Raw genomic sequence first — 23703 nt, 5'->3', positions numbered from 1 at the left:
AGAATTTCACAGACTTCTCTTGATATCAAGAAGGTTGTGAATGTGCTGACCCTGGTGTTCACACCTTCACTAAAGCCATTCATCTACACCTCGAGGAATGAGAAAGTGAGAGGCCTTGAGAATTTTCTTCACACAACCCACAGTATTTCATGAAGGTAGGACTGCCTAAGCAACATAATTCATTCTCTCTCGTCAGATACATTCCTTGGGAAATGGTGAACTGACCTTCGAAAGAGTATCTTTCTTCACATCCAGGCATGGAGGAAGCGTTTATATAGACATTATGTTAGGAGTGAGACTCAAACCACTTTAGTAAGGTGTAGAGGTCTTGGCCAGAGTCAGTCATCTAGACTACGTTTATACTCAGTGGGGAGAAGTGGACACTTTTACAATTTAGATCATCTTGCTCTTTGCAGTGTTTTAGAATCACGTGAAACAGACCATAGAAGTACTTGTTTTTCTCTGTTGACTATAAAAGACATTCAGACACCCAGACCAAGAATTCAGACACAGATGTATCATCTACTTTGACATCTAAACTTAGATGACCTGTATCTTACTACAACCTTGTAGGTATCTGCAAGGAGATGCTAAACTGCAAACCAACTTATAAAGACCCTGAGTGCACGAATAGGCCTTAATGCTTCTGCCCAGACTCTCCTATGGCCTCCACACACCCTCTGCCCATGAGCCCAGGGTCTACATTTAAGATGACTTAAGCTGGGCCTCGTATTGATCCTGATCAGGAGACCATTGCACGTTTAGGAGCTAGTGATGCATGTAACAGTTCACTTGAGAAAGCCCAGGTCTGTGCTGTGCTAAGCATCCAGAATGGCCTTCAGGTCTGTGTTGTGCTGTGCACATCCCTGTCACGTTAAAGGACAAGGCAATTTTAGAGAAAATAAACCCCCTTGTGTTCCAGCTTGTCCTCACATATCAGAGGGGCTAGGGGCAGCTAGGCTTAGATTCTGAGTGATGCCCAATTTTTCTGTGTTACAAGTCCGGTCACGTTCAATGTATTGAACTCTCACAATTACGGATACACTCAGAACAACATACACTTTCAGTCTAGTCTCGATCCATGAACTAGCATGGCCACACTTAAGGGATTTGGTGGTGTTCAATGAGAACTCTCACGGCTAGATTAGTGAATAGGGCAGTTTATTGAAGCAACAGATACACAAGTTCTTTTGGATTGCCGGTGATAAAATTACTGCCTGCAAAGCATGTGCAAATACCCAGAATATGAGTAATATAGCCTGGCTACAAACGCGTTAAGTTATAAAGCAACTCTATAGAGATTTTTAAGTTTCCCAGGGAAGGACTCCGTATAACCAAGTGTTAGAATCTTACCCAAAGGCGTCCTTATGGGGCGGGGGGAAGAGAGGCTCAGCCCGTCGACTGATTCCAGGTGTCAGAGGTGGTCTGCGATGGTATTTTCCCCAGCAACCCTCCTCTCTTAAGCCATTTTTATGTTATTTGTCCTTACAGGTGGAGCTTGAGTGACTCTAGTCATACATACCTCTATTGTAATTGGTGTAAAAGTTTCTCGTTCTGCTTTTAAAGGTATAGACTTCAAGGGGGGGTCGCACCTTGGAGGTGGGTAGCTTTGGGATGGAGGTGTGCTTTTTGGTATTATAATGAGATTATAATGAGCAAAGTTCACCCAAAGGATAGTATTTTGTCAAAAAATGACAGATTGTTGGCTCAGGGTGGTAAATATGCAGCTCAGGGTAGTAAATATGCAGCTTGTCATTTCCATAGTACCTTCCAGTTCCCATCTTATTGCAGAGCCTGGCCGCGGTGTCTTCAATCCGCTCCACTCTCCATGCAATTTCGCTTAGAGTCAGCACACCAAGCTCCCCTGGTGTTGCCAACATCTAAGGTTGTCTAGGGAACTTCTGTGGGGTGGATTCCATGCATATTCTCCACACTCCACCCTGAAGATTTCTTCAATCCTGTACCTTTAATATAAATTTAATTCCTAAGTTACCTCCAGCAATTATTCCGCAATCCCTTGCTGCACGATAAACTCAGCAGCTCATGGCAAGCAAGGGGCCTGCAAGCAGCTTCCACTCACTACCAGTGACACCACCACCTTGCCTGTGTCTAAAAGTGAAGCAACAAGTTCTCATGAGAACATCCTTTAGGAACAGAGTGGTTTTCTCATGAGGGAATTACGTAATAGATGGAATGTCCGAAAGGGAGACCTACCTCCACAAACAGGATCTACGCAGCACGCCGTGGGAAAATCCATCCCTTTCTGCATGAAGGCAGGATTCCCAGCATTGTAAGGGATAAACGATTTGCTCACTACCGATATTGATTTTTATTGTATACAATTAAAACAGCTCTTTTATTTAGCCATTTGTTGCTGCGCCTTTCTTCTTGAGATCCAGAAGGAACCCTGCATCGTCTCTCTCAAATCAGCGTCCCTCCAAATGCAGAAGAGATGACGCCCATCTTCCACAGTCGGAAGAAAAGCAATGTACTCCTTAGGCTGTTGACTGGCATGACATCATCTCAGTTGGACATTAAGCATTGAAACAGACCCCAGTTAAACTCAGTTGAGAGTCAATCTGCACCCAGACTTGACTATCTCCAGGCCTGACTCTGACAGAAATGTATTGCAGCTTTTCAGATAAATCATACAATGGAGAACCGCTCCCCCTGCTACTCCTGACCCCTCCCCAGCCCCACTCATCAGAACAGGGCCCAGATGATGGACTTAGATTTTTCTCACTAGGTGTTGCTTATTTGAATCAATACAGAAAAATTCCACTTGTGGTGTTCTGGGGATTTTGGCCAAAGTGCAGACAGAGACTAGAGCAATTTGTTCTAGAAATCTGGGGGTTGTATTTGATTAAAAGTGGAATTGCTGACTGACATCTGCACTGCCAGAGTTAAGACATCTTATTCTGTCTGACTTTCTTTCACGTGGCCTTGGGACTGTCTTTCCCCACTCTTCTCTTTAGTCATTGACTGTAGAGTGGCCTCTGCATTGTAGTCATCTTCTGTGAACAGCAGAGAGCAAGTGATCACCTAATGTGATGTAGGTGTATTCTGGATGATAAGGTAAGTGACTGCTTAAAAGTGCTGTGTCTTTGTTTAATTAAAGGGAAGCATAGTATGAATAACCCAAATAAAGACAAAAATTATTATCCATCGAGGACAATTTCTGAAAAATCTGAAGGGCCTATCTGAGATGGCATGATGAGTTCTCCCATGGAGGGGCCTGTCCCTCACCATTAATTAGGGAGCTTAAAGCCAGAGTTAGACATGAGTTATGCATATGTCCTCTCCTCCTGCAAAGCCTTATTCCTGTGCCTAGTTTGTGTAGATTATATCGATACCAAATTTTTATCCCTAAATTTAGGTGGGATCAGCCCCAAGACCATGACTGGTTAAAAAATAACAGATTAAAATAGATATGCAAGTGCTCTACAGGTCTTTCTTTACAGTTAGTTGCAGGAGCTAACAGGAGAACAAGAGAGAAGGTTTTGTCGTACCTAAACAATGAACAAAAAAATAACTGACTCCTACAATTGCAAGCAGTCAATACCCAACAGACTATTTCCCATTGGGAACATAAACACATTGATATACTCAAGGTTTGTGATGTGGCTTTTCCAAAGATATTAACCACAGCCTTCTCCTAATGGCAGGTGAGCTACCTTATTTTACTTCTTTCTCTTCTTCTGTATGTTCTTGTTCTTCTGCCACCTACACAGGGCTTCTCTTTAAGGGAGACCCATCTCTCTATGAAGTGAATGGATTATTGGAATAGACAATAAATTCTAAGACACTTTTTATCCTTGAAAACAACTGATCCTCCTGAAGAGTGCCTGGGACAAAGGTAATTTCCCGGAGAGCTCGCCACATTCTTTAGTACTTTTTTTGTTCTAATTATTAACAGGAAGGGGTTATAATGTCTGGGCTTTTCTGTGTGTGTTTGCACATGTGTGTGCTTTGGGTCTGGCTTTTTTCTTATTAACTGAAAGTTATGTCCCCCATCCCATTCAAATTATGTCAATGAAATCAGAGCAGCTATTTTGAACAGAAAGTCTTCCCTGCCCTCTTCAATGTATGTGTAAAAGAAAAAAAAAATCTTCAGAAAACCTCCCTTTACTGTTTGGATAAGAAGGGGATAGAAGTGAATACACACACTGATGATCGATAGTTATTATGTGTGATACTGTGGAGCGTATACAGGATTCTGTGTGTTCAATAGGCAAGTCTTTTCTAGAATGAGCCCCATCCACAGAATGATAGCAAGAGGGACTCATTGCCAAAAAAACTACTCTATCAACAAATTAATAATTTCTGGGTTTTAAGGACCAGCCTTCTTTACCTGGCTGTAGGTGTTAGGGTAGCAGATCTCAGCAGGATAAGACTTCAGAGACTGGGGCAGTAGAGTACAATCCTCATCCTAAAAGGCAGGAAGAGTAAAATATTCTACCATCATAAAGAAGACATATCTTCCTTTCCTTTGACTAGACGCAAAGTACACTCATTTGGAAAAGTTGTTCTTACTTATCAAAAGCTATGTGAAGGGAACCACCTTCCCTCCTCCTCTAAACAATCTTTATCACTAAAAATACTAAAACACGTAAGTAAAATATCACTTCCTCTTCTGGGATCTTGTCCTATTACAAAGCAATATATATAAATACTTCATATACTATTTTGTATTTCTCTAGATTAACTACAAAATGGATATGTAATGATTTCTGCACTTAAAAAAAACCTGAGGGACACGACCAGCTGGAATCACACAGTGGTGACCCATTTCCAATTTTTACCTTTCTCCAGCATTCCAGAGATCCAAGGCTCTCTCTTTTGTCTGGTATTGCTTGTGAACCTCAGTACTTTGGTGGGAAACAGCCTCATCATTATGATCACGATCGTAGATGCTGCCCTTCACTCCCCCAAGTATTTTTTCCTCAAGAACTTCTTCTTGGAGATTGGCTACACTACATCCACAATCCCCCAGATGCTGGTGAACTTCCTCACAAAAAGGAAGGGCATATCCTTTCTGGGCTGTGCCATACAGATGTATGCCTTCTCCCTCTTAGGGATCACAGAATGTTGTGTGCTGGCTGCCATGGCCTATGATCGCTATGTGGCCGTATGCCATCCCCTGCACTACACTACCATCATGAGCTGGAATACGTGCTTCCTGCTATCAGCTGTATCTTGGCTTATTGGGGTCTTGGTGGCCTTAGGGCGGACAACTTTCATCTTTACCCTTCCCTGTTGTGGGCCCAACAGGATCAATCACTTTTTCTGTGACCTGTCACCTCTGCTGAAGCTGGCTTGTGTGGATACTTACAAGAATGGAATCACCACCTACATAATAGCTGTCCTCTTCATCATGGTACCCTTCTTACTCATAGTTGTGTCATATGTCCAGATTTTACACGCCATCTTCAAGATGCCATCAGCTGGGGGGAAGAGAAAAAAGTTCTCTACCTGCTCATCTCATCTGGTCGTGTTCACTCTGTTTTATGGATCTGGCATTGTGACCTACTTGACACCCAAAGCTTTTTATTCAAGCAGCAGTACCAAACTGCTCTCCTCTCTCTTACACACTGATGTCTCCAATGATGAACCCTTTGATTTACAGCTTGAGGAACAAAGAAGTGAAACAAGCCTTGAAAAGACTGATAGCCAAAAATATAAGTGTGACATGTTTATGAATTATATTAAATTAAATCTAGCAGTAGCTTTGATATTGTGTGCATTACTGCAAGGACAATGATTTGCCATCACTTACCAAAAATTCATATCTATCTTGTCAATCCTCCAGATAATTCCATTTTTATTTTGGTATTTGGGGTTTTTTTAAGAGGTATTTTTCAGATTATTTTTCATGTCATTTTAAGGTAGGTTGGGCATACAGATCAAGTGAATTGCATGCTACTGTATCATTTATGTCCTGTCCATCCATACAGAAATAGTTTTGTACTTTGCAGAAATCTTTACCTGTGGTAAGATGAAACTCACAATATTCTCTGAATATTGTGAAAACATTTCTGTGGTGCTTATCTAAAAATAATTACACAGTGATGAGGGAAAGAAATTATCAGAGAAGAGGACAATAGACCTAATGAGAAGCACTCCACAAATATCTAAGACATTACTCTCTGGTGAGTTCTGATTAAGATGTTTCCCAGATGAGGTCTTCAGCTCTATTCTGTGAAGAAAGTTTATTTGAAGGCCTGAAGGGGTAGTGATTCACTTTACTTCAAGTATCTTGAATGTAAAGAACTATGGCTGGGCTGATAACCCTGTTCTCCACTGGTATTAAATGGAGTGAAACAGATAAAGTAAAAACACAGTTTATGTGTCCTAAACTAGATTTCTGCTGTAGTCAAACTATCACTTAGACATCTCCACTGCTGTATATTGTTTGTGTGTGAAGTCAAAATGATAAGTTTATGTAAGCATATCTATATCTTAGGCTTCTGAATTGAGAGCAGATGAAAACAATGTCCCTTTTTGTGCAAATAAAAGGTTGATTGTGGGATGAAAGAAACTACTTGAGTGTTAAGGAAACAGGTGGTCATAGGGAAGTTGGTTTGAGACCCATTATTTTAAAACGGAAGGTTAAAACCTCATTTGTTTTTCCTTTTTTCCTCTGGTTGTGGTATGTACCCATCTGGAGGATTCATGGGATCCTAGTTTACCTCTTCACTCTTCTCATTTTCTTTGCCAAGTTAAGACAGTGAATGTGACATTAATCGTTAAGATGGGAAAAGCATAGGAGGGTGTTTTGCATCAGGAGTTGCTAGATCATTATGATCCCAATAAGACAGACGCACACTGTGTCAAGTATCTTTTAAAAAGCTATGTATTAGAGCTAACATGGTAGAGGAGATCATAATATAGATAAAGCTGCATCACTTCAGATACTGGGAACCCCAAGCTGTGAAGCATCACATGGGCCTCTGATTAACACACAGCATACCATGTACATTCTGTCAATGGAAGGGTTACTCCATTTTGGTCATTTCAGTTAGTATAGGATTTTTTAAAAAGAAAACAATTATAACCATCATTTCTACTGTCAAACAGAAAGGATGTTCACCTAAGAACTTCTTGCTGCACTGTTAGATAAAGGCAAGGCCATGCAGGTGGTGTAATTGCTGGTACCAAGTGGGAGCTGCCCGCAGGCTCCTCTGCTACAATAAGCTTCTGAGTTTATCCTGCAGCCAGGGGATTTGTGCAGCACAACACAGACCTGAAGACCACACTGGAAGTGCAGCATAACACAGCGCTACAGCCTGCGCTAAGTCCTTGATGTACAATGGTCTTCAGTCAAGATGAGTGCAGAGGTTGTAAAGGGATATTAGGAGTGGCTGCCAACTCCAGCACCCAGCCCAGTTCCTGGGAACCCAGGATCTCTGACCAGTCTGAGGGACGCAGCTGTCACTTTCCTGTCTACAGATTCAACCAGTAGCAAAGGTGAGCACACACGGACATGCCCAGACAGACACACACAGGGGACACTGACACAGCCAGTCCCACAGACCGCCATCACACGCAAGCCCAAGCAGCCATGTCTCCTCCTCCTCTGGGGCTGGCAGAGACAGGACGTCACTAGTGCGGGCACACACATGACATTCTTGGGTTCACAAGCACACACACATTTGCGGATCCCCCAAGCATCAGCACAGCACCTCTGTCTGCCTGGTACCCCTGTCTAGATCCTGGCATCTGATCCCACCCCACAGTCCCTTGCTCGCTAGCTGGTCCAGCTTGATGCACTAAAAGTCTAGGGGGGGCCTCTCCAAAGCTGTGCCTAGAGTTTCTTAATGCCCCGTTAATTAGTAGTTGGTCTTTGCCATTGTCTCCATTATCTCTTGTCTACCAGGTTTGTGTCTCTGTGTTCTTGTTTATTCACTTTTCCCTCTACTTATTACTGCCTTTTGCATTGAAAAGGTCCTTGATCAGATAACCCTAATGAAGCAGATGGTCTTACGTTCCACCTACCCTTAGAAGCATCATACTATAATTTTGGCGTTCTGGCAGGCTGCAGTGCACAGGTATGATTATGTGGGGCAATTCAGACAGAAACAAATAAAACCCCAGCTATTGCTTGTTTATTTGTGTCTGAATTGCAGGAGTATCACATCTGTCTGGAATTCAGTTTGAGATTAAGATGCCTATATCCAGGCACTGAAATGTGACTCTACATGAACTAAAAATCTGAACTCCTGTTACAGACAGAACATACCTCCCTTTTTTTCCCCAGATATTGGAGGTAAGTGTTATGCAGTATGTGTGCCCACTTTATGCTAGAGAATTATAGACTGACGCATGGACTCCAACAGTAATCTGCAAAGACTGCAGAGAACTAGTTCGTGATATATCACGAACAGAACTTATGTAGGGTACCATTATTTTCAGTAGGTTTTCTTCAGAAGACACTAAGGAAATGGTTTTCCAAAATACGAAGTATGTTGAAAAAGTGGGCTACATACTACATGCAGAGAAAGAAATACTCTCTACTGAATAAGTAATATAATTCTTGTGCTCTCCTTCTCTGATATGGATTGTAAAAATGTGTTAATCTATTTTATTTATCTGACATATACTGTGTCTTGTTATGTGCTATTCTTTTCCAAAACGCAATAGACAAGCATTATAGGGCTCATCTGACAGGGACACCATGACATAGGGTTGGGGTTTTTTTAAAAATGTTTATTCTCTGTTCTCTTTTGCTCTGTTTTTACATCTTTAAAAAGGACATGTCACACAATTCCAGGAAAGGGAAGCGGGGCGGCACACAGAAAGAAATGGTAAAATATCATGGAAACATTTTGTAATGTTTTTGACCTTGGATTCTGAAAGACTTATGGTTGTGTGAAAACTATTTATCCTATTAACTGTGCTGTGACTCCATATGAAACTGAGTGTGACACTCATCTGCCTAACTCTACATCTAATTTAAGATTTAGAAATCTAAATCTATCTAGAACCATTATACAGAAATAAGAACATGTAGAAAGTTAGTTATGTGGCCTGTCTTAACTGAAAATTTTTGGATTAAAATAATGGCTCTCTGAAGGGGCCTCTCTTCGCTGACTGTAAACGAAGACTTGAGAAATATGTACATTGTAGCTATCCAATATTAGATTACATGAATCCTGCTTTTTATGTAAAAACTCTGCATCTTCCTTGCAGTCAAGACACTGGTGAGCCCATTTCCTAGGCAAACAAAAAATTTCAGTAAACCGAAATTTTAATTAAACTCTGTAACAGGATATCAATTTCATAAGCAAAAGTGATACTTTCAAATTAACAATTAATTTTGTCATTTTGATTGTGGTATTTGGAGAGGACACATATTTAAAATCATCAGACTAAATGATGCATGTGATTCTTCTTCATCAGATGAACAATGATTCATTCTTGTAAGGCCAAGAGAACTTGACAGGACTCCAGAATGCTAACTACTAAGCCTTGGCAGAGAAGAAATCTTTCTTTTCTTATCCATCAAAGTTGATGCAGACATTTTGCCTTGCAGGGAATATTGTCAACCAGATAAGAATATTAAATGGATGGCATTAATCTGATCAAATGCAACTACCTATAGGCAGAGATTTGCAGCTGGGTTAAAATCTCCTCATAGACAGCAGAGAGAAAAAGAACTTCTAGGACATCATTTGACTGATACTTGTCAGAAGAATAGTATCTAAACCACACCTAATTAACTACACACACTAATGGTCTTTCTTTGCAGTGACTGTAAAGAGAACCTGAGTAGTTAACTCAGAGGTAGATGTCTGCTCCAACATGTAAAGATAGGGAAGAGGAATACCACTGACGAAGGCATACAGTAAAACAGTGCATTATATGTTTATGGTTATTCCATCTACTTTTCTCTGCAGTCAGTTTAAGGCATTGTCATGTCTGCCTAATGCTTTTATCAAGGCTTTCTTCACATCTGTGTTCCTCGAGAGTGTGAATGAAAGGATTCAATATGGAAGTCACAACAGTATTGAGGGTATTCAGAATTTTGTTCAAATCAGAGAAGTCTGATGATAGCACCTGATGTACAGGAAGATGGTGGAGTCAAACCACAAAATTACAACAGTAAGATGAGCCAAGCTTGTGCAAAAAGCTCTTTGCCAACCTTGGGCTCATGGGATTCCCAACATAGTGGAAATGATATAGGTGTAGGATGTGAATGTTACCACTAAAGAGCCAAGTGTAGATGTGGGGAGGGTGGCAAGACATGCCATTTCAACAAAATGAGTGTCAGAACAGGAGAAAGAAATCCATGAATCTGTGTTACAGAATTTTCTCTGTTTGAAGCCAAATGACCAATGATTTCAGCAGGAACTTACACATATAAATACAAGTTATGCACCTGAATTCCTCTCAGTTGTTTAAAATAAACCCTGTGGCTGCTGAATCACACACAGGTGGTGAATTCACTCACTGAAATTCACTTCCTGAAACAGACTTCTAAGAGAAGTCCTATTGGGCTGCCTGTGTATCTCCACTGATGAGAAAGGGAGCTCACATTTGCATAAATGATTCAAAGTTGGCAAAATAAAATGAAAAAAATCTCTATTTAGATGTATTTATGTTTTGAAAATCATGTATATTATCTCTTTTTGACACAGTTTTATTTGTTTGTTTAATTAATTAATGTCTAGTGGGAAAAACGTTGTGCAAACAGGGAATACTACATTGTCTGTTGCTGTCAATAGATCTGTGCAGTTTGTTCCACTGGCTGATTAGTGACTATCAAAGAAGTACCGTGTAAAATGAGTTTCTTAGATTTTATTTACACACTTGTCAGAGGGAAGAGTGTTAATCTAACATAAACCAGATGTCAGCAATGTGTGCATGTATATCTGTACTAGTCTGCTTACACCATGAACAGGGGTAGTTCATGAAAATAAATTGTCATCTCAAGAATGTGTGTCATTTGACAGTTCAAACGTCATCCTCATACAATCAGATAATTATGCCCTAGAAGCGCTTTTTTCTCCCCACTGAATGTGAAAGTTTAGACAGTTTGCTCAAGTATAGGCATCTGAATATAGCCAGATTAATTTCACTTCATTCCCAGTGTATAAAATGAAAGAGAAACTCCTTATTTTTACCACAGTAAACCTGTGAACCTGTCCTGTCTGAGATATAAGTAGAGAATAGTTCAATACATTGATACATCGTATAAGTAGAGAATAGTTCAATACATTGATACATCGATACGTTCTGTGTATGTTGACAGATGGGTCATGGCTGAAAAAAAACAGAGAAAACCAATCTATGGTAGAAGAATTCATTCTTCTGGGATTCCCTGGCAACCAGTGTTTGCAGATCACCCTCTTTCTGCTCTTTTCTCTAACATGCATACTAACAGTACTGGTAAATATGGCCATCATAGTACTAGTGTGGGTCAATCCATTCCTGCAGACTCCAATGTACTGCTTCTCTGGCAACCTCTCCTTTCTGGACATCTGGTACACTACAGCTTGTGTGCTCAAAACCCTTGGAGTATTCCTTGGAAAGAGTCAAACCATGTCCTTCATCAGCTGTACCCTGTAGATTTACTTCATCTTCCCCCTGGGCTATATGGAATGTGCTGTCTTGGCTGTCATGCTTATCATCGCTATCTGGCCATATGCTACCCTTTACACTACAGTCCCTTCATGTGCAACACCTTGTGCACACAGATGGCCTTTGGCTCCTGGGTGTCACTATCCCAGCCTCTCTAATCTCCACCTCATTCTTCTCTTCACTGAAAGTCCTTCAGAAAATTATGTTTTATTCTCTGAGACTTTTTTGTTGTCCTTGTTTGGTTTTCTCTATCTAACAGCTAGTAGCCAGCACCAATATTTCAAAGGCAGATGATGACAGTGCTTGTTGTCAAAAACAGGTCCCACTGTTGGGATGATAATGGTCAGGAAAAAAGACATAATTTACCCAAAGTCTTGGTGGTCCTGATTGCTCTAAGAGGGAAACACTGCACCTTACTTCAGCCATACAAAATTTAAATGTCTATAATAAAATATATCTATTTAGCTGCTTCTATTTTTAGTGGAACGGAAGTCTTCCCATTTAATGGACAACTTGTACTAACTGTTTAGATACCCATCTTAGTGCGTCACATACCACTCCCTTAGGGTTACCAATCACTAAAGTGATTAATGAAAGTACCTCAAAATACTTAGCGGCAAAGTAGCCTTTAGAAGAGTAAAGCTAAGAGAGCTGGCAAAACCACCTATTTTCTGAAGATGTTTTGTCACTCATTGAGTAGATTCAAGAGCAGTCTGGGTTAATAAAGATTATGGCACAATCTGGGATAGAGGAATTTACTTGATGTAAGTGTGCCAAATTATGATTTTATTATGAGTTGTCCAGGAGATGCCCCGAGGTGATTTGTAGTGTTTGAAGGCTTAAACATTTGGGAAGCCAGTCATGAGAAAACTGGGTTGGAATAGTTAGACAATTTGTTTGTTGAGCTAAATTATTAATAAATTCAGATTTTAGATAGCCCATATGAGAATGCCTTTCTTTTTAGTTAGATTAATTGGTTCCCTTGTGCTTGTGTATTGAGTAAACCACTGCTGACTCAAGTTTATTTGCTCAAAAATTCTAAGAACTGTTGAAAATGAATGCAATTATTCAGATAATTAAAGAAGAATTAATTCACTTTCCTACCATAATAATTTTTCCACTTGTCTTATTTTTTACAGATTGCATTTCATGGAGCTATTAAGGTGAACGAACTCGAAATATGGTAAACAAACAACAGAGAAAAGAAAAAAATACCTTTATTTCATCAAACCTTGTTTTCACTTTGGAAATATTAGGCGTTCTATATTGATAAAACACAATTGATAAAAAGAGTGGAAATTGCAGTTTCACATTTCATCTATCAACAAAATTTATGTCAATACTTTATTGAGGACTCTAGCAGAGAAAGAACTCTGTAGCTCAGATTAATGGATATAACAGCTGCATCGATTCTGAACAATAGTTGATCCACTATATGATACTATGACTTGAGCATTGCAAAGAGGACAAAAAAGAGGACTGAAACATGTCTGAAGAATTAGTAGATGCCTCATCAGTATTAAGCAATACATATTAAACAGTACATAAAAATCTATAAAAAACCAATGATTTTATGAATGGAACCAGAATGAATGTGCTAGAAAGTAGGCCTCACAGCTAGGCAAGAGAATAGGGGAAATGACAGTGCATCTCAAGATGCTGAAATAAAGTCAAATCCATGGAAAGAAAGTAGCCAGCTACGAAACCTCTGAAACATTAAAATCCACTACAATCTAGATGGGCTTTAATCTCACAGAATGTTGTCCTTACAAGGACAACAAGGACAAGTTGCACAGGGACAGGAGTTAGATGGCCTGACCATTTCACACAGCTTTGATTCTGCCTCAGACAGGCACATGTTTTACTCTCAGAAGTCTTATTGCTCTATAAACTTGCAACTTTCAGCTAAAAACTATGGGCTTATGGGACTTAAGATACCAAGATTTTAACAATAAGCATAGATGACATTTCTTACTAAGAAGTGTTCTGTGTTGGTTCAATAGAAGTCTTCAGAGGAGGTTATGATGTTCAAAAGAGCCCAAGATAAACAAGCACCAAACTATATGTACCAGCTAGGTACATTACAGGATTTTCAGTCAAGCTGAAATGTATTTACATCAATTTTCTTCAACAAGTGCTCAAAATTCAAACCAGAGCTGGGATTCATCCCATTTAATTTTTGCTAGCTAGAGTTCAGATGTATCATGTTAGGTATTGGCTCCACTTCTAATCAATGAAGTATTTCCCCAGATTGTTCTGGAGAATGATTAATCTACCATGGTAGATTTCTAAAGAGGTCAAATGAAACATGTTCTCAAAGTTCTTGGTTTTTCCAATAATTCTGGAGAACCACATGTAACTGTATCAGATATGGGCAAGCAAGTTTTAGATGGCTAAAAATCAGTGAGAATAATTTAAACCCTCACATTTAGGGATATTACCAAATCCAGGTCAACTGTACAAATTTATAACCGATCACATACTGATTATTTCTTTAGTCATATTTGCTGCAAATCAGAACTTACAGTAGAAATAATGTTAAATCTTGAAGATAAATACTAAATCTAATTTGGTCAGCACTATTTTTGAATATATGTTCTACTTATGTACAATACTAGAGATTATTTTATCTTTCTTTTTTTTTCCTCTGTACCAAAAATACATTTTGCATTTTTATTGAAAATATCCTAAAATTATATTTTAGTTCCTCAAAAAAGTTGGTGAAAGGTTCATCTGGATATTCAACAGCTCTCTGATTATGGCAAACAAGAGCAAAAAAAATGTACAAAATCAAATTTGCTTTCATGATTCAAAGTTGAGTGGAAATGGTTCCTTTCTTAATTGAAGGTTAATCGCATGTTTTCACAGCAACTGACTGTGAAAACCCTGGAGACTTTAATTCCTTGGGGAGGGGCCAGTCCAGAAAATATTTGTATCTTGGAGCTATTCTAGAGCCATGTTTTTTTCCCCAAGTTAAGTGGCAGAAAAGTGGGCTTCAGAAATGTGCTGCATTTTCACAGAGATATTTGTGATTTCAGAAGAAAAATACTGGTTTTGCACTTACTGTTTTCTCTCAGCATGATGTAGAGATTTGTAATACTACGAAAGTGAGAGCTAAATTCTCTCTAATTCTGTTTGCCTCTGTTTCATCTCTCTGTCACTGTATATACATATATTTTTCTCTTCCTTTATCCATTCCTGTGCATGTAAAGCCCTGAAATTGTAGCTGACCATTCTTCAAGCAGAAGGTCCTCCTGAGATCTCTTCCAATCTGAATTATTCTGATTTTATGTGTATATACTACCTTTTTACTTTTCTATCTATCCCTTCATACTGATGCAAGGGGTTTTTTGTGTGTGTGTACATTACACCCATCTTTAATCTTTGCTATCTGTTCTCCATTTATTTCTGAGCTTTTCTGTCTACTCTGTCTTTATAACTATTCATCCATTCCTGTATATACTGCAGCACCTCTCTTTCTTCTTCCCTCTTCTGTATATAGTTCATTATCATATTATTCTCCACTCAGTTCATTGACTCAATTTCTGTATGTCAATCTTTCTGCCATTATTCACTGCCTTGCCTGTCCAAGGACACAGGGTGGGATTCATCTGTCCAGCCAGGCCTCCATCTGTCAGAAACATACAGATCTTGCTTGTTTTCTGTGTCATATTGAAATATGCCAGACTTAAAATTATGCCAGGGGGAAAAAAAAAGTTATCTAAGTATAGACAACTGAATAAAACATCAGATGCCTTATTTTCAGAAGTCTAAAGTGGGTGCAGATAAATCCCAGTTAAATTATTGAACATTTTTCAAAAATCAGACTTTTTTTAACACGTATCAAGTTAATTGTCTCAAAGAATGAAGTGACAGGATGGCCCTTCATTCTTTTGGACTTCTCTTCTTTTTTAGTACTCTGAGTGTCAGTGGCCATGCTCATAGCAGTCTATTTATAAGAGGCAAAACCTATTTTTCCTTGCAATGGTTTAAAAAGAAAAACAAGAAAAAAAGAAAAAAAAGAAAAAAGAAAAAAAGCTTGACCTTCCTTGCACATTTTTAGGAATTTTTTTTTCAGTATATTTTTGGGCAACCTGGGTTATGAATTCTGGTATGTAAAGCAGAAAATATGTAGCAATGAAGTGAACAAAGCTCTGGTTTTTTATTGTCTTTTGTTACTTAGATGAGTCTTTCATCTGATGTCCAAAGAGGAAACCATAGTGGCACACACCTATTCATCCTCCTGGGTTTTCCTGGCCATCAGTACCTGAAAATGTCTTTGTTCATGCTTTTTTTCATCATGTACATCTTGGTACTCTTGGGAAACTTTTCCATCATGGTCTTAGTGAGAAGCCATCCACAACTTCATATCCCCATGTACTTTTTCCTCTGCAACCTTTCCTTCCTGGAGATCTGGTACACCACAGCTTGTGTCCCCAAAGCACTAGCAGTCTTCTTGGGTGGAGACACAACCATTTCCTTTGACAATTGCCTTCTACAGATGTACTTTGTTTTCTCTTTGGGCTGCACAGAGTATTTTCTCCTGGCTGCCATGGCATCTGACCGTTGTTTGGCAATCTGTTTCCCCTTACATTATAACTCCATCATGAATCGCACCCTTTTAACTCAACTTGTCTTTGGATCATGGTTTTGTGTTTTCTTCTCCATAACCATACCTACGTATATGATTAGCACATTGTCTTTCTGTGGCCCTTTAAATACTGAGTTTATCTTGGAGGTATGAGTGAGGTTGAAGCACATATTACAGAAAATTATGGTTGAAGCACATATTACAGAAAATTATGGACAAAGTGTGGACCTGGGAGTCATGGATTTAATCTCCAGCTGTATCATAGACTTTCTTGCCTTGCAGCTCCACTTCCTGCATTTGTAAAATCTGGACATCACAGAAACCACTGTTGTCTGTTTCTCTGAGAATTAGGTGGAATTACTGGAATTATTATTTGTTCCACTCAATTTCAGAAATCTGTATGAGGAATTTCACCATCTGAGTCTCCTTTAATAGTCATAAGTAAGTGACGGGCACCTCCAAAAACCCATCTGAGACTTAAGAGTTCATTCATCTTAGAGATGGACACTTAGAAAGGACCCACATAACCAAGATGCTAATTTCGATGCGTCTACTTTGATGTTTTTACAAAGACTACATCCAGGCCTTCATATCCACTTTTATTCCAGATATGGGGATTGGTTCTACCCGGACACAGACTATATAGCCTTCATTTAAAATTTCCTTGAGCTTCTGAGAATATACCCATGCTATGTAATTAAACAATGCCAAGGAACAGCCCTGGGCACAAGAGCATGATTTTCTGTGTTGCAGAATCATTAGAAAGATCTTTGTCAGAGCATTGGGTTATGCCACCTACTATTATTGCAAACATTCTTTGTTACTTTAGAGGAGTTTTTATTAGCCAGAAACTATTTCTGTAGATGGCTTGCATGTCACTTCTACGACTTGCTTCCTCTGTCTCTATCTCTTTCTTCTCCTCTCTCAGTTATTTTCATTTGGTTGGTTGGTTGGGTTTTTTCCCTATGTCTATTCCGATATCTGCAATGACAGCCTCTTACCTGCAAAATTTTAAATGTTTTTAAAGGAAACATTAAAAAAACCTGCCTTGTTTTGTGCTCATTAAAAGGATCTCTTCTTCGTGACAAACGACATGGTTAGTAAAACACACTTGTTTAAAGAAGCAAGTATTAAAGACAATCAGCCTGCTGGTCAGCCCCCTGCAAGCAGAGAAGAGAAATAAAGTTTCTTTCCTAAGCAGCTGAGTAGAAGACCAAAGGCAGGGGATGATGATGTATGGAACAACACAAGGAAATCAAAACTGCACCCAGGCCATCTTGAGAACCCCTAAGCTCCATTCTACTGAAGCAGACATGGAGACAGAAACAATTTATTGGAAGAACTTGACAACACACGGGCATGACTGATTGAAATGGAGACTGGCACTGCTACAACATAGGTCAAGTAAGGACTGAACACCCAGGCCTGTGCTTAAATGAGGCTCCTGCATCCATGTTCAAAGGGTGTGGGTGGAGGCCCCAGGTGAGGCTGGTCAGGGACATAAGGGCCTATTAGTGCACTTAGGGTCCTGACAGTTTGTTAACATACACATGAAATTGATCATTGCATTGGAAAACAGTTTAGTGGGGCATGAACGTCCAGCTTCCACCATTCAAAACATTTGCTTGCAGAAATCAGGGAGGAATCCATCACAAACCTCCACGTACCTTTCTGTAGAGGAAATGATAGGCACCACAACAGGAACTTTCTGTGTGGTGATGTGTCGTCTGCTCTGAAGGTTAGGCATCTCTGTTTGAGGGATATACAGTATTGATTTTAATTTCCTATAGAAGTCTAAAGAGTTGATTAACATGTCTATGTTGCCTGGCTTGGATTTCACCACACCTCATTTCAAATGGATCAATTGTGGCTACTTCCAACTGATTTAAGTCAAAGAGACATTGTATGTAGTCAGGGCAGAGAAACAGGCATCATCCCAGAGTCTTCATACACTTTGGTGAGGTGAATGCCACCTAATCCACCCCATGCATCATCTTTATCCCCCACCCACCCCCCAGGGTACTGGGAACTCTGCTAGGAAGTCATTCGCATGCACTCACTGCTTTATGGCTCTGAATTTCAAAATATCATCAGAGCCTACAAAACACCTCGCCACTAGATCTTTCAAGGCCTGTTTGACTTGTTCATTTTGAAGGGTGTAGATGTAAGGGTTACACAGCTGAGTAATCACACAGTAGAGGAAAGACACAACTTTGTCAAAATCCCTCCCACCCCTCTGGCTTGGTCGGATGTACCTGAAGATGGAGCTGCTGTACAGAATAGCAACCACAATGAGATGAGCAGAGCATGTGGAAAAGGCTTTTTTCCTGCTTGCTGAAGACTGGATGTGTGTGACAGTGTAGACAATGTAGGCATAGGAAAAGGCAGTTACTGATAAGGTGCCAGGTAATATTAGAACACTTGTCACTAGCATTACTTTCTCAATGAGGCCTGTGTTTGTGCAGGACAGCTGAAGCAGTGGTGCTATATCACAGTAGAAATGGTTGATGATGTTGGGCCCGCAGAATGGCAAACAGAGTATAATTGTCAGTGGAGAGAACACCAAGAAGAAACTCACCACCCAGCAGCCCAGCACCAGCTGGAGACAAAACCTATTGCTCATGAAGGTGGCATAATGCAAAGGGTGGCAGATGGCCATGTAGCGGTCAAAGGACATGAGAGCTACGTGGAAGAAAGTACAGATACCCAAGGTGAAGAAGAGGGATAACTGAAGGAAACATCCAGAGAGGGAAATTGTTTTTGCTCCTGTGAGGAGGCTGTAGAGTGTCCTCGGCATGAAGGTAGATGTGAAGCAGATTTCCATGAGGGAGAAATTCCTGAGAAAGACAGACATGGGGATGTAAAGGCGGTGGTCCACCAGTGTGATGGTGATGACAGCAATGTTTCCAAGGAGGATCAGGAGGAAGGCAACAAAAAGAATGGCAAATAGGATGATCTCCAAAAAGTGATTGCTAGTGAGTCCCAAGAGAATGAACTCCACCACTGTTGTCTGATTCATCTCTGAGAGCTGAAAGATAGTTAAAAAGAAGTTGTTAAAGATGGTCCAAGAATCACAGAATCACTAAGGTTGGAAAAGACCTGTAAGATCATCAAGTCCAACCATCAACCAACAAACACCACCATGCCCATTAAACCATGTCCCACAATGCCTCATCCACACGTTCCTTGAACGCCTCCAGTGAGGGTGACTCCACCACTTCCCTGGGCAGCTTGTTCCAGTGTTTCACCACTCTCTCAGTAAAGAAATTTTTCCTAATATCCAGTCTAAACCTCCCCTGGCACAAATTGAGGCCATTTCCTCTTGTCCTGTCACTCATCACTTGGGAGAAGAGACCAACACCCACCTCACCACAACCCCCTTTCAGGTAATTGTAGAGAGCGATGAGGTCTCCCCTCAGCCTTCTCTTCTCCAGGCTGAACAACCCCAGTTCCCTCATCCACTCCTCATAACACTTGTGCTCCAGACCCCTCACCAGCTTTGTTGCCCTTCTCTGGACACGCTGCAGCACCTCAACGTCCTTCTTGTAGTGAGGGGCCCAAAACTGAACACAGTATTCGAGGTGTGGCCTCACCAGCACCGAGTACAAGAGCACGGTCACTTCCCTGGTCCTGCTGGCCACACTATTTCTAATACAGGCCACAGTGCTATCGGCCTTCTTGGCCACCTGGGCACACTGCTGGCTCATATTCAGCCAGCTGTCGACCAATACCCCCAGGTTCTTTTCTGCAGGGGAGCTTTCCAGCCACTCGTCCCCAAGCCTGTAGCATTGCATGGGGTTGTTGTGGCCAAAGTGCAGGACCTGGCACTTGGCCTTGTTGAACCTCATACAATTGGCCTGGGCCCATCGATCCAGCCTGTCCAGATCCCTCTGTAGAGCCTTCCGACCCTGCAGCAGATCAACACTCCCTCCCAACTTGGTGTCATCTGCAAACTTGCTGAGGGAGCACTCAAACCCCTCATCCAGATCATCGATAAATATATTAAACAAGACCGGTCCCAAAACTGAGCCCTGGGGGACTCCGCCTGTGACGGCAGCCAGCTGGACTTCACTCCATTCACCATGGCTCTCTGGACTCGGCCGTCCAGCCAGTTTTTAATCCAGCGAAGAGTGCACCTGTCTAAGCCACGATTTGCCAGCTTCTCCAGGAGAATACTGTGGGAGACAGTGTCAAAGGCTTTACTGAAGTCCAGGCAGACAACATCAACAGCCTTTCCCTCATCCATTAGGCGGGTCACCTGGTTATAGAAGGAGATCAGGTTGGTCAAGCAGGACCTGCCCTTCATGAACCCGTGCTGGCTGGGCATGGGTAGAAATGTAGGAATGAAAGCCTAATCAGGTGGTACATGAGGTGGTCCTAACTGGAAGACTATTGTAAGCCAAAGAATGAGTCATCTACATAACAGCTGACCTGAGTAGGCACCTGCCTGTGCTGCACGTGTCACTTGGCCAGAGGACAAACAGCTAGCAAATCGTAACGAAGCAGCCTTTAGGCAGCTCCCACTCGGCACCAGTGATGATGCCACCAGCATGTTCTTGTCCTCATCTTGAAGTGAAGCAGCGTGTTCTCATGTGGACATCCTTTTGCTGGACAGTAGAAACCATGAATAGCATTTTTCACTTCTTAAGAAAATTTGGTAAGAGCTCTAAAAACCATAATGTGTGGGAATTACTCCACAGACAGGATCTGTGCCTTGGCTACAAGTCCATCCAATGTTTCGCAACTGCAGGTTCCCAGCATCTGAACGGACATAAGATTAGCTATATTATTCCCTCTCCCTTTTCATATTAGCTCCAAAAAATACTATTTCAATTAATATCTTAGAGAATCTGAGTACCTTTCTTATGAGTATCCATTACAAACCCCAGAGCCCATGCATTATAGTACCTCTGAGGGCAGATTCCAAATGAGATGGCATACCCTTTTCCATAGAAATCTTGAATGTGATTCATCTCACCTGACTGCAGATTGTCACTTGTCTAAGTACCAGTGTATTCCTCAGTACTCCCTGTGTTGTCAAAGATGGAGATTCAATACCTCCAGAGAGACTTTCTGCTGATCTTAAGCTGAGTGTCTAAAGTACTGATACATGTTCACTCTTGAGATACTGACCCTAAATAACGAGATGGGATTTAAATCCTCTCCTGTCTTATTTGTGGTACCACAAGTCAGGATCTGCAAGCATACCTTAACATTTCTGACTAATTTCTATTTTCTAGGCTGGCTTCCTGACTTAGCAGACAAGTTCTAGTGCTCTACTTTTGATCCCATTTTCCTATATTTATGGTAACATAACTTCCCAAATTCCTGTAGGTTACCAGTATGTGTCAGTTTCCAGGTGGCAGCAAGATGTACAAGGTCTCTTCATCAAGTTTTAGACGCACAACGAAAACCAGTAGAGTAACTCTTGTCCATAAACAAAGCAAATGTTGGTGTTCCCTGAGAAAATATTAGTAAATTACTTTATTTCAATTTTTAATTATTAATTCCCCTTAATAAATATTCCAGGGGGGAGGCAGGGGGAAAAAAAGCAACAGTGGTCTGTGGAAGAAATAGCAAGGATTTCACAAGCAGTCTGCAAATCATCCCGGTTCGATATTATCTCAAGCCTTCAAACTCCCATTAGCATGCATATAACCACTAATTCACCATCACTATGCATGCCTTCTGAACCTTTTTAGGACTTTGTTTTAGCATGAGATGAACCCTGCACTGCAAGTTCATTCCATTAACTGGAAAGGTCACCTGTCCATTGATGATGTCTCTCTTGTCATCAGTCATCCCAAACAGGGGAACATAAATATCTGAAGCACAGCCATCTATCCTGCAAATTATGTTATGTCCCACATCACCTGTTTCTGACATGGAATACATCAGTTGAGCCTTCTTTCTCCCACTCCACGTTTTATACTTCCAGTTAGTCCTGCAGTTCACATCTGTTTTGCAGCTTAGGGAATAATTAGGCGCTGAACTTTGCTGATGACACTGCTAGGACACATTGCTTTCATGGGCAGGTTTTGGGGAGAGCTGGTTCGTAGAATTATGGAACCAGAGAAACAGAACACTTGAGGTTGGAAGGGACCTCTAGAGGTCATCTGGTCCAACCCCTCTGATGAAGCTGGTCACCTACAACATGTTGCCCCGAACCATGTCCAGTTGAGTTTTTAATATCTCCACAGAGAGAGACTTTACAACCCTTCTTGGAAATCTGTTCCAGTGCTTGTCACCCTCAGAAGAAAAAGGGTTCTCACGTTCAGACGGAATCTCGTGTTTCTGCTTATGACAATTGCCTGTGGTCCTGTCACTAGGCACCACTGAGAGGAGACTGGCTCTGTCCCATTTGCACCCTCCCTTCAGGTATACATTGATGAGATTGCACCCGAGTCTAGACGTCACGATGATACAGCAGAGCTCTACTCTGAGCAGCAGGAGATGCAATCCTATCTCCAACATTTCCTTGATGGACACTTACTGCCTTTATTTGATTCAGCTGGAAAAAAAATCTTATTTCTTACAAGGAAAAGTCACATGCAGAATAAACCAGGACTTTTTTCTTTTCCCCTATAAACTGGTAATTTACTCCCAAAATGGAATTTCAGAGAACTGTAGAGACCAGAACTTCCTGCACTTTTCCATTGTCTTTGGTGAACACTCTGCAGGGATTCTGTAATTTTTTTCCCACCACAATTAGCTCCTTAGTGTCAGTGGAGAACTGCCTTCTAAATCCGTATAAACACATTCCTATTTTTTGCTTGCACATAGCATTTTTTTTCCACAGGTCCAAAAAGGAAAGCCACTTTTGGTATGAAATCCTGTTTTGTAACAATCCACAGCTAATACTGTATAGAGACTTGTTTTTGTTGTCTGTAGAAACAGAGTATTTTTGCACAAGTATGGGAGGACAGAAAAGAAGGCAGTCTGCTTTCAATTCAAACCCAACCTTTCTCTTTTGCCTCACTAATCTCCCTAGCATAGGACTAGGATCAAGCTCTGGGAAAAATCTGAAAGACAGAAATGCTGTTAAGACAGCTATCAGTGGTGCAGCATAGACTGTCCGCCTTCAGACCTGTCCCAACCTGTGGGTAGTGTCTCTGAAGCTGTCTCCATTAAGGAGGATATATTACAAGTGGTAAGCAAGCATTTTCAGGTCATTTTCTCTTTCCTAGTGACACTCTCTTTCCTCTGTATATACACTGTCATTGGCAGTGCATGGAATTAGTCGTCTTTTCAGTATTTTTGTCAGAAAGAGTAAATACCTCCAGCAACCTGCTGTTTCTGTGATCCAACTTCACAAAAGCTCCTAGATGTCATTGTCAAGTTACAAGATAATACCGTGAAGCTCTACTCAGAGGAGCAGGGCGTGCAAACCTACCTCCAAGACGACTCCAGCAACCTTCCCTTACAGGATTCCTGATGCCTGTGTCAAGGCCAGTGCTGGGATTCAAGAGGAAAACAAAATCTCAAATCACCTTGATCTTCTGGTCATTCAAAAAAGAATAACAGTAATTAGC

The 23703-nt window shown here is 40.8% G+C and overlaps 1 protein-coding gene and 1 pseudogene across 1 annotated transcript; one reads left to right on the top strand and one right to left on the bottom strand.

Moving 5' to 3' along the window:
• The first annotated feature begins 4723 nt into the window (after positions 1-4723).
• LOC132319432 (olfactory receptor 10A4-like) lies at positions 4724-5699 on the top strand (annotated as a pseudogene).
• Positions 5700-18227: 12528 nt separating this feature from the next.
• LOC132319431 (olfactory receptor 6E1-like) lies at positions 18228-19190 on the bottom strand. Its single transcript, XM_059830227.1, has one exon. The coding sequence runs from the start codon at positions 19188-19190 to the stop codon at positions 18228-18230; it is 963 nt and encodes a 320-aa protein (XP_059686210.1).
• Positions 19191-23703: the final 4513 nt, after the last annotated feature.

This window comes from Gavia stellata, chromosome 28 (genome assembly GCF_030936135.1).
Source record: "Gavia stellata isolate bGavSte3 chromosome 28, bGavSte3.hap2, whole genome shotgun sequence".
NCBI classification, from domain to species: Eukaryota; Metazoa; Chordata; class Aves; order Gaviiformes; family Gaviidae; genus Gavia; species Gavia stellata.
This window is presented reverse-complemented; position numbering and strand designations above follow the sequence as displayed.

Bases quoted from the DNA above. Each gene is read 5' to 3' on its own strand.
- LOC132319431 (XM_059830227.1), bottom strand. From the start codon at position 19,190: ATGAATCAGACAACAGTGGTGGAGTTCATTCTCTTGGGACTCACTAGC.